This window comes from Melospiza georgiana, chromosome 23, assembly GCF_028018845.1.
Source record: "Melospiza georgiana isolate bMelGeo1 chromosome 23, bMelGeo1.pri, whole genome shotgun sequence".
NCBI classification, from domain to species: Eukaryota; Metazoa; Chordata; class Aves; order Passeriformes; family Passerellidae; genus Melospiza; species Melospiza georgiana.
In genome coordinates, this window is record NC_080452.1 from 6,767,887 (window position 1) to 6,779,300 (window position 11,414).

An 11,414-nucleotide genomic window follows, 5' to 3' on the forward strand; every position below is an offset into this window, starting at 1 on the left:
AGTGAGAGGAGCTGGGAAAAAGGAGAGCTAAAAAAGCTCAGTGAGGAGCAGCTGGGAAGAAGGAAAGGTAGAAAAGCTCAGTGAGAGGAGTTGGGAAGGAGTAGAGCAGAAAAGTCAGGAGCAGCTGGGAAGGAGGAGAGATGGAAAAGCTCAGTGAGAGGAGCTGGGAAAGAGGAGAGATGGAAAAGCTCATGGGTGCAAGTTTTTACCCTGAACAGATCCCAAAGTCCTTGAAATCATGCTTTGGCCCTTGCCAGCATGACCAGAAGGAGTGTGTGTGCTTTGTCAGTCTGTTCCCTGAGCTGTGTGGTGAATTTAACCCTGACTCTGCCTTGCTCCCCAGTGAAACCTTTTCCTTCGTGCTGACGGGGGAGGACGGCAGCCGCTGGTTCGGGTACTGCAGGAAGCTCCTGGTGAGCATCTCTGGGAGGGCTGGGGGTTCAGCACTGTCAGGACATGACTCAGGGCTGCTTTCCCACGTGGGTTGCCCATCCTGTGCTGCTGTGGTGGTGCCAGCCCTTGGGATACAGAGGGAAGAGTCACGATGGTGCTCAGAAATAACGAAATGGGCTGTGGGCATGAACCAGCTCCTGGAACTGGGTGTTCCTTGAAAACCTTCATAGTCATAAGCGTAGGGGGGGCTGCAGCAGAAGGAGTTCTTCAGATCAGCTGCAGTGTGGGTGCTGGGTTGTTCCTTGCCCCCCTGTTCTCAGCAGAACTGTTGCTGTTGCCTTTCAGCCAGAAGGGAAAGGGAAGCGCCTGCCCGAGGTGTACTGCATCGTGAGCCGCCTGGGCTGCTTCAACCTCTTCTCCAAGGTGAGCTGGCACAGCCTGTTCCTGAGCCCTGACAGCCTGCAGGCTCCCCAGAGTGACTGGGTGCTTCTGTCAGGCTTAGTGATTGCAGCTCATCCCAGGAGAGTGGTGCTTCCTCTCTGTCTTTGCTTTGAGCAGGGAAATAAAATCCCGGTGCTGAGCCTTGTCAGTCAATGCACAAATCCTTCAGCAATTACTGCAGGAAGGGCCTTCTAATACCTGGTGTTACTGAGGGTGCCCCTTCATCCTCTTCTTCTGTGACTTGGAAATGGAAAATCAGTTTGGGATGGTGTTGGGTCTCCCCTGTTTTTTTGTAGCACCATGAGGAGGGGAGATGAGATGAGGACTACAGATAAAGGGCAGTTATTGCAGCAGAGTACAGAGACAAGCTGTGATGAAAGATGGTTCTGATTGTTGGAGCACAGAGTTTCTAGAACAGCATTTCAGGGAGGTTTCTGAAAGGGATGGGTGTTGCTCCTCCTAACCCCTCTAAATAATGAGAATTTGATTACTACACACAAGACATTTCCTTCCAGTAGCAGGAGACTGGAGAGTTGGGCTCACAGGAAGCTGTTCCTGTTTGACTGTTCAGACATTTGAGATGAATTTCACAGGGGTCTCAAGTGAGGTGGGAGAGGGCAGTGGGTCTGTGCTGGAGCCTTCTCCATGGGAATGCTCTGGTGGATTCTCCCCTCTGCTCAGCAGCTGTTGTATTTGCTGGGAATGCCCAGGAATGATGAATCTGACTCCATGTTCTCAGAAGGCTAATTTATTATTTTTTAATACTATATTATATTAAAGAATACTAAACTAAACTACACTAAAGAATACAGAAAGGAGACTTACAGAAGGCTAAAAGATGATACTGAAAACTTGTGACTCTTTCCAGTGTCCTGATATAGCTTGGCATTGATGGGCCAAAGAGTGAAAACACCTCACACCAGAATCCAATGAAACAATCTCCAAACACATTCCAGACAAGCAAAACACAGGAGAAGCAAATGAGATAAGGATTGTTTTCCTTTTCTCTGAGGTTTCTCAGCTTCCCAGGAGAAAAACCCTGGGTGCAGGGATCTTTTTCAGAGAATGTGAATGCCACCAGCAGCAGCAGTGACCCGAGGCTCTGTGTGTGTCCCTGCAGATCCTGGATGAGGTGGAGAAGAGGAGGGAGATGTCCCCAGCCCTGGTGCACCCCTTCATGCGCAGCGTGATGGAGGCGCCGTTCCCCGCCCCAGGCCGCACCATCACCGTCAGGAGCTTCCTGCCAGGAGCAGGAGATGAGGTAACACAGGTCAGGCTGAGCTGCCTGCTCTCTCTGGGGTCTCTGGGGCACAGAGGCTCTTGGCAAACTGCACAGTGGTGCCTGGAAATAATTAGTGTGAAGAAAACATCCTGGAGTTGGAAGGGAGGCTGTCCCAGAGATGTTTGCTGTGGAGTCACCTACCATAGGTGCTTAATGAAGAGCTTCTGGGGCACTCTTCCATGCAGCACTCTTCTGTGCTGCCCCTTGCCCATTGAGTCCAACTCCTGGCACCCCAAAATCCCACCCTGTGCATTCCTGAGAGTGATGTCCAAACTCTCCTGGCAGCCTCAGGGCTGTGCCCATTCCCTGGGGAGCCTGGGCAGTGCCCAGCACCCTCTGGAGAGGGAAGAACCTTTCCCTGATACCCAACCTAAACTCTCCTGATACAGCTTCAGCCCTTCCCTGGGTCCTGTCCCTGGTGTGAAGAAAACATCCTGGAGCTGGAAGGGAGGGTGTCCCAGAGATGTGTTTGCTGTGGAATCATCTGCCATGGAAGTGATTCCCTGCTTCTTAATCAAGAGCTTCTGGGGCACTCTTCTGTGCTGCCCCAGCTGTCTGGGTCATGGGATTCTCTTTAAAATCATGGATTCAGAGAATATCCTGAGCTGGAAGGGACCCACAAGGATCACTGAGCCCAACTCCTGGCACCCCAAAATGCCACTGGTGTCCAAACTCTCCTGGCAGCCTCAGGGCTGTGCCCATTCCCTGGGGAGCCTGGGCAGTGTCCAGCAACCTCTGGGGGAAGAACCTTTCCCAAAATCCAACCTAAATCTGCTCTAGCACAGCTCCAGCCCTTCCCTGGGTCCTGTCCCTGGTCCTGCCCCTCAGGAGGAGCTGGTGGGCCCTGCCTCAGGCTGGGGTCCCTCTCTGGGCTGCTCCCCAGCTCTCCCTGTGTCTGTGTGCTCCAGGTGATGGAGCTGTGCCGTCCCTTGGACTCCAGGCTGGAGCACGTGGACTTTGAGTGCCTCTTGCAGTGTCTGAGCGTGTCCCACACCATCCGGGTGTTTGCCTCCCTCCTGCTGGAAAGGAGGGTCATCTTTGTGGCTGACAACTTAAGGTGAGAGATGAGTTTGAATAGCTCTTGCTGAGGGATGCTGTCAGTGGATGTTATTGTTTCTTCTGTGTTTGGACCTGTCCCATGTCCAAGCTTGTCTAGTTTTGTAGTTCCATTTGAAAACTTTCTGCATGCCCCACACAGCATGTGCATGCCTAGAATTTGGATTATGCTGTTTACACAAGAAGAAATAAGGAAATGTTTCCTTTTTGCCTCTTTAGCTTGGCTTGATGGTGATTTTAGCTCCCCATAACTGAGTTCAGAGCTGGGTGCATGGGGCCTCTGCTGATACACAGGCTGTACACAAGTGACACCTGCCCTGAAGGAGACACTGACCACCCTCCCTGTGCTTGTCCCACCTCTCCAGCACTCTGTCTAAATGTGGGCACGCTGCAGTGGCAACCCTTTACCCCTTCACCTGGCAGCACACCTACATCCCTGTCCTGCCAGCTTCCATGATCGACATCGTGTGCTCTCCGACCCCGTTCCTCATTGGCATCCTCTCCTGCTCCCTGCCACAGCTCTGGGACCTGCCCATAGAGGAGGTGAGGATCTGTGAGACACAGACTGTGATTATTCCAGGCTGACCTCTCTGCAATAATCTCTGCATTCTGTCTGAGTATAAACTCTCAAAGTTCTCTGAGCCCCTTGGTGAATTTGATAAATGTCAGGATGTTCCAGCGCTGTCAAAAATAAATAATATTTACTGTTCTCAGAGACAGGATGCACCCATGCAAAACTTGGGTTTTGTGTGTGACAGCCCTATTTAAAAAACATCCCACATCTAAAAAGACAAATTAAAACCTGTTTTTTTTTTCCATACAGCAACATACCTGGTTATGAGTCAGTGTGTTTTCTGTCTCCCCAGGTTCTGATTGTTGATCTTTGTGCTGACAAGTTCTTGCAAGAGGTGAGTGAAATAACAGTACCAGTAACTTGTGGGTTTATGCCAGGAAAAAAAAAAATTAAAAAAATGAGGAGAAGCTGATGTTCATATGGAGACTCCAGTAGCTGAAGAAATACCTTGTAATCCTTTTGAACTGACAGAGAAGGGAACAGGCTCACAAATCCTTGTTGCAAGTTTGAGGTGGAGAGTTCTGCAAAGCCAAAGATGCTGCTTAGCTGAGCTGAATTTAAAAACTGTTACTTGTTTTTTTATGTGAAGGGGATCCCTAAGAATCTCTGCTGCTTTTTGTCTGTCTCTCCCTCTTCTGTACAGCACTTCCTCCTCTCTCATCCAGCTGGGGGGTGTTTGTTGGTTTGGGTTCTTGTTTTCCCCAGGAGTGACAGTCTAGGGAACAAATTATCATAGTTCACTTGGGCTTCTCTGCTGAACTTCCCCAAAAGTGCTTCTGCATCCCCAGACAAGTTGCTATAAAAGTGCTGGGGATTTCATTACTAGCTCAGGATATTTGCTTCTCCTTTTCCTTGCCTCACTGTTCTGTTTTGCATTGCAGCCTGCAACTGGAGAAAGGTATTAAAGGAATGGGGGATTTTTAAAAACCATATTATTGAGACCTGTTGTGTTTTCTCAGCAAACTTTTATTGGTTTTGTGTTTTTTACTGGTGAAATAAGCCTGAGTCTGTGTGGTGGCCAGTTGTGTGTGTGACTCTAATAAAATCTACTTGGGGCATGCTGAGCAAATGTGTTTAATTTCTGTGGCTGCAAGATAAATGTATTTTCTCCCGTAATATATATCACAGAATAACTCCTCTCTAACTGTTTTAGGCATGATATGAATATTTCTAATCTACCCCCTGGTTCTCCTGCTGATGGGAATAACACAGAAGTCCTTCCTTGGCTGTTTGTGTCTGTAGGTATCAGATGAGGATGAGATCCTGCCCCACAAACTGCAGGCTGCACTTATACAAATCCTGGAAGAACGGAGTGAAATCCTGTCACACGAGCAGAATGACACACAAGGTACTTTCTGTGGAAAAATTTCTGTGGAAAAATGTTTTCCCACTAGCAGATCTCTACCATGGAGTTGATAAAAATGAGCAAATTGAACTAAATGCTAAAAAGTGACATTTTAGCTGTTTCTCTGTGGTCTTGCTGAGAGCGTCTTGTGAATGTGTGAGAAGTTTTTTTGGTGTGCTGACAGTTCCTCTTTTTACAATTAGTGTGTGCAGAACTGTAGTTTCCTTTAGGCCAACAGCATCAGTTCCTTTGTGCTTTGAGTTTTATTGTATCCAGCTGAACCCTGGATGCTGAGAATTTTAAACTTTCTGTGCTGAAAGGCGCAGGATCACCAGAGAGCATTTGACCTGAGGCTGTGGAGAAGGCTTCCAAAATTGATTAATAGCACTGGGATTACAGGTGTGGAGATGGTTAGAAGTGTGTAATGTCCCAGAGTGGAAAATGTAGAGTTTGGGGTTTTAAAATATAATAACAAATATGAAGCAAGATGGAGGTTTGAGGGCAGAGACAGGTTGTTCCTCTTTACCTTCTTTCTTCTTGTCCATGGGTTTGGGTGGTATTTTGTAATTGGACAGAAAAGTCCACACTGCAGGTTCTTTGGGATCAGTTACTGGGTTAAAAGGGAAAATAATTTAGGTGTTATTTCTTAATTGGATAATTCAGCCTTAAAAGACCTGGTAACAAGAGATTGTTGGCCATTTTGTGCTTTGCTAATGAAAAGCTGCAGAACTCACAGTAGTGAGACTGTTTTACTGATAAGAAATAATAAACACCTGAGTCCAGACATGAACTACTCTCTCAAGTGCCTTCAATCCAGACCCAGGGAAGCTGATAGAGAGTGTCTTGGTTTGGAAAGACAGGTGCCTGCTAAGGAAGGCAGGAGCCTCCCCTGAAATGAAAAATGTAACCCCCCCCCTCCAAATTGCTATAAATTTTAAATTAAGGGGCTCTCAGGCAAAAAATATGGGAGCAGGAAATAACAGTTCTTCAATAGGAAAAAAAGTAAAATGATAAAATAAATAATGCAGTAAACTAAAAACAGCACTGACAGAGTCAGAACCCAACCTGACACCCTGTGGGTCAGGGTGCTGGCAGCAGTCCCATTGGAATTGTGGCTCAGCCCTCCTGCAGTGTCAGGGCTGGTTCTGCTGGAGCAGGGATCCTGGAGAAAGGTGCAGTCTCTGCCTCTGAAGATGCAGGGGAAGAAGAGGCAGCTGCTGTTCCTCTGGGCAATCCAGTGCAGAAGCTGTGCTGGTGTTCCAGAATCTCCAGATTATATCCGGGTAGGAATGCTTGGCTCCTCCCTCTGGGCTCACATCTCCCAATGGGATGCTGTAGTTCTTATCAGCCATGCAGTGACATTCAACAGCTGTTATCAGCAGATGTCTCCCCGGAGGGAGGAGTGGAAGAGATAAGGAAAACTGCCCACTGAACAGAGGACAGCTGCCATACAGATGGCAAACAGAATCCATCCTGGCATCTTGCCTTGCAATCTGGGACAGAGTGCAATGACCAAAGTGCCAAATGTCCTCCCCACAGGTGCCACGAGCCTGAACTCGCTGGTCTCGGAGGCTTTTGTGCAGTTCTTTGTGGAGATCGTGGGGCACTACTCGCTGCACATGAGCGTGACGGAGCAGGGCCAGCGCGTGTTCCAGCGCGAGCCCTTCCGCAAGAGCCACGGCTCGCGCACCGTGCGCCACTTCCTGCACTGCTTCATGGAGACCCAGATGTTCGCCGGCTTCATCCAGGACCGCGAGCTCAGCAAGAGCCTGGCCAAAGGTGAGGCCTTCTGGAGCCTTCCTGTGGCCTTTTGTGGGTTTGGGGGTGTCCCCAGCAGGCTGCAGGGGTCACAGATAGCACAGTCCTGTTTGGGACAGGCTGTCCGAGCTCCCAAGCAGTTCTCAGCCACGGGCAACCTTCCTCACTCCTGCCACCATCCAGCCTCACTCCTGCCACCATCCAGCCTCATTGTCACCATCCTTCCTCACTCCCTGCCACCATCCAGCCTCCCTCCCTGTCACCATCCTTCCTCACTCCTGTCACCATCTGTCCTCACTCCCTGCCACCATCCAGCCTCCCTCCCTGCCACCATCCAGCTTCACTCTCTGCCACCATCCAGCCTCACTCCTGCCACCATCCAGCCTCACTCCCTGCCACCATCCAGCCTCACTCCCTGCCACCATCCAGCCTCACTCCTGCCACCATCCAGCCTCCCTCCCTGCCACCATCTGTCCTCATTCCCTGCCACCATCCAGCCTCACTCCCGTCACCATTGAGCCTCACTCCCTGCCACCATCCAGCCTCACTCTCTGCCACCATCCAGCCTCCCTCCCTGCCACCATCTGTCCTCACTCCTGCCACCATCCAGCTTCACTCCTGTCACCATCCAGCCTCCCTCCCTGTCACCATCCAGCCTCACTCCTGTCACCATCCAGCCTCACTCCTGTCACCATCCAGCCTCACTCCCTGCCACCATCCAGCCTCCCTCCCTGCCACCATCCAGCCTCCCTCCCTGCCACCATCCAGCCTCACTCCTGCCACCATCCAGCCTCACTGCCTGCATGTCAGAGCCACCTCACCCCCCAGCAGCTGCTCTTGAGCTTTTTCCCTGTTCCAGCCTGGCTCTGGAGCTCTGGACAGGCCCTGGAAGGGCTCCCTGTGCTGAATCAAACCAGATTCAAACCAAATCCACACTGAAAAGCAGCACTGCCCGCACAGAACACCCCAATCCCGGGGGATTTTCCAGTTTGGGATGGTGGAAGGAGCAGGCAGGGCTGGAAGGGGGGCTCTTTAGTGATTATCAGCTCTTTAGTGATTATCAGCTCTTTAGTGATTATCAGCTCATTGTTGTTGTAGTGTGTTTTTATACTTTGTAATACTTTGTAATAGTTTGGTTTTGTATCCCTGTATTTTTCCAGAATGGTTTATTCCAGACTGTACCCCCCTCCCTTTACCTGTGTAATCATTTTCCTTTGTTGGGATCATCCCCAAATCCCCACCCTGGCTCTCTGTCAATCACTCAGCATCCCATCCCCTCCATCTAGAAGTTTTTGGTCCAGAATGTAGAGTGATTAGCCAGAGGCTAGTGGTCAATCCCCAAGTGTTACCCCATACCCTGTCCTAAATGTCCATCCCCCAGTATCCACCCCTTAGGGTCACTTTTTGATCAGTAAAATGTTATCTACTTTAGGTTTCCCCCTCCCTTTAAATGTAACCTTGGCACCTCTCCAGGGCTCTCAGCAAGAGATGTCAGGGCTCTACCCTGAGGTGTAGGGGCTCCTTTGGGACTCCTGGAATAAAACCTTGGATTAACCCCTGCTAAGAGTCACCCCTTTTATCTTCTGCCAATGTCTCTGGTGTCCCTTCTGCTGCAAAGGTGACCAGCGTGGGTGCCCTCAGTACCAGAGAGTGTCTCCCCACTGCTGTGGAGAGTTTGGTTCAAGCATGGCTTAAAGAAAAAGGCCATGAAGGCATACAGTTGAGAGAAAAGTAAAAGGTAGTTGTAAAGCAGTTCCTAAAGCAGTTCCTAGACTTGATTCTATAAACAATTAGGCTCTCTCATGCATCACTTTATAAACAATAAGGTTCTCAGACAGTCTTCCCATAACAAGCAAAACACCCTCTCTGGGAAAAGATGGCACCCTGGGAACAGATATGGAAGTTTTGGGAACCTTTCATATCACAGTGGGAACACTGGTTCTGTTTTTAATAAACAATTATCGATATTGTAAAACAAAAGGAGTGGTTAGAGTTTTCTCTGTTAGCCTATCGTGAGCTTGGATTTTGCAATCTGCATGAAGTTAATTAACACTGTTATGTAAAGTGGCTGATTGATCAATAATTGGAGTTCGATGCATCAATTGGATGGTCGTCTCCCTTCACTTCAGTGCACACTGCACATTGTGATTTCAGCCCTTCAGCTTGCTAGGTGCCTTAGACAGACCCAGGGAGGGACAGAAGTCTGTGTGAGGTTCCACAGGAGCATCTTTATTGATTCTTCTGTGAAGGTTCCCAGTGACAGCTCTTCTGCCAAACTGGGCAAAAGCAGCTCTTTATAGAGGGTACAGGGGGATCAGAAATTGTCCAATGGCAAGGGTTAAAGGAAAATGGACCTGTAGGGTTACAGAGAGATAAGCAGGGGTCCAGAGGTGGAAGAGAGGGGCTTCTGGCCCATTCACCATGACTTGGCATTTCCTATCTTAGGCTGCTGAACACCACGGAGGCATTGCAGGACCTGGGCCTGCTACAAAGCCTCACCTAGAACAGAGGCTAGATGTAATAATCACATATCCTCTGAACAGATGTGGTAACCACATATCCTCTGAACAGAGAGACAGCTCTCTCCCAGGGTTTTCCCAATGTTGGGGAAGATGAAACAGGAAAGCCTTATAAATATGATTGCCTGGCAAAAGATTTTGAGAATATGGAAACTATAAGTGAGATTGAAATGAAAGCAAGCTCTGAGATACCTCAGGTACTGAACAACTGGAAAACAATGGTGTGGCCAGCTGAAGGTGACCCCCTTTTGATGGAACAACACCCTCTGCTTGCAGACAGGCCCAAGGGTCAGAGCAGACCCTGCAGCTTGGCAGAAGGGGCCCAAAGAGGAGTTTTTAGGGTTTAAAATGTAACACAGTGTGGTAATGTAATGATTCTTATAGGCTGTATGTAAATGCTATAGGATTTGAATCTTTGACTAGATTGGTTAATGAGAATGTCACATGCCCTGTGCCCTTGTAATTAATCAAAATAATTCAGTTTATAAAGCAAAGAATTTGTGCATCTCTCTCCTTTCTCCTTCATCCTGCAGCTTACACACACTGCATACAGGATTTCCTTTTGTGGCCTCGTTAATCATGATGCCACATGCTAAAAGATGGAGTAACTCATTTGGTGAGTGATTTTTAATTTTTCATTTTGTTTTTCTCTTTAGGCCTTTTTGAGGTCCGTGCCTTGGAGTATTTGGAGCGTATTCCAGAGACGGAACGAACTGGAATGAACAAAATCCTTCGCAGTCTTGGTAAAGGACCCCTTGCTTTTGTTTATTGTTAATTTTTTAAAAAATTAATTGTAGCTATTGAATAATTAATTTGTTACAAAGGAGAGGAAGGCTCCTTCTTCTCCTTCTGCACCTGGGTTCCCTTGTTTACATTTACTGTTTCAGAGGACACTGAACACTGCGTAAGATTTTTCTTTTCTCTTTAAGCTTTTGTATCTTTAGATAAAATTTGTGGGAGCTGCTGCTCTGAGAGCTTGTTCCTTAACTTTGGTCCTGGCTGAGGATGTGCCAAGGGGACAGAAGTTGTGTCTGCTGGCAGAGGTGCCCATGTGTGGCTTTCCACCTCAAGCTTCTCAGCCTGATGAGTCCTGGAGTGGCTTCAGCTCACAGAATCCCACAATGATTTGGGTGGGAAGGGAGCAGTTCAGCCATGGCAGGGACACCTCCCACTGTCCCAGGGTGCTCCAAGCCCTGTCCAGCCTGGCCTTGGGCACTGCCAGGGATCCAGGGGCAGCCACAGCTTTCTGGGCACCTGTGCCAGGGCATCCCTACCCTCACCTAAAGCTCCTAATGCTGTTTTTTCTCTGCAGGCAGTAAAATGAAGTTCCTCCAGAAGAAGTGACCGGGTGCTGCTGCGGGACAGCGGCGGAGGGGGAACCACAGACCCTGCCTGGGACAGACTGAGCTGGGCCCCAGGAGGGCCAGGCTGGGCCAGGGGCTCCGAGTGTGCTGCGGGAACAACCGGCACAGGGATTGATAACAACCAATGGATTGATAACCAGTTCCATGGATCGAAAACAGCTCGTGGATCGAAAACCAGTTCCCTGGACTGATAACAACCAATGGATTGATAACGAGTTCCATGGATCGATAACAGCCCATGGATCGATAATGAGTTCCATGGATCGATAACAGCCCATGGATCAATATTGGGTTCCATGGATTCATAACAGCCCATGGATCCATTACCAGTTCCATGGATTGATAACAGCTCATGGATCAATAATGAGTTTCATGGACTGATAACAGCTCATGGCTCATGGATCGATAACCAGTTCCATAGACCGATAAGCAGTTCCATGGATCAATAACAGCTCATCGATCCAACCCTTCATGTGTCTCAGTTCCTTAAGGGGGCGTGGCCTGGCGGGGAGGGGCGGGACCGGGCGGGGAGGGGCAGGGCCAGGGTCGGAATTACACCGGTAGGGGCGGGGCAGGGCTGGAAACGCTCCGGGAGCGGCGGGACCGGAGCTGGAGTCACCGGGAGGGGCGGGGCCTAGGCTGAGGGGCGGAGCGGGAAGGGGCGGGGTTTGCTCACTGGGGG

General features: G+C 49.4%; 1 protein-coding gene across 3 annotated transcripts in view; it reads left to right on the plus strand.

The window, feature by feature from the left end:
* DENND2C (DENN domain containing 2C) overlaps nucleotides 1-11,182 on the plus strand; it is a 31,857-nt gene extending 20,675 nt beyond the window's left edge. For 2 of the 3 annotated variants that reach the window (XM_058039952.1, XM_058039954.1), the window contains 10 exons: nucleotides 344-413; nucleotides 739-816; nucleotides 1,955-2,095; nucleotides 3,025-3,173; nucleotides 3,538-3,715; nucleotides 4,039-4,080; nucleotides 4,989-5,094; nucleotides 6,631-6,870; nucleotides 10,025-10,111; nucleotides 10,681-11,182. In XM_058039952.1, the coding sequence (XP_057895935.1) occupies nucleotides 344-413; nucleotides 739-816; nucleotides 1,955-2,095; nucleotides 3,025-3,173; nucleotides 3,538-3,715; nucleotides 4,039-4,080; nucleotides 4,989-5,094; nucleotides 6,631-6,870; nucleotides 10,025-10,111; nucleotides 10,681-10,712 (1,123 nt within the window). In that variant the 3' untranslated portion in view covers nucleotides 10,713-11,182. Of the gene's footprint in view, nucleotides 1-343; nucleotides 414-738; nucleotides 817-1,954; nucleotides 2,096-3,024; nucleotides 3,174-3,537; nucleotides 3,716-4,038; nucleotides 4,081-4,627; nucleotides 4,645-4,988; nucleotides 5,095-6,630; nucleotides 6,871-10,024; nucleotides 10,112-10,680 lie in introns of those variants that run through there. The other variant, XM_058039955.1, reaches the window with a different exon arrangement.
* The last annotated feature ends 232 nt before the right edge of the window (nucleotides 11,183-11,414 follow it).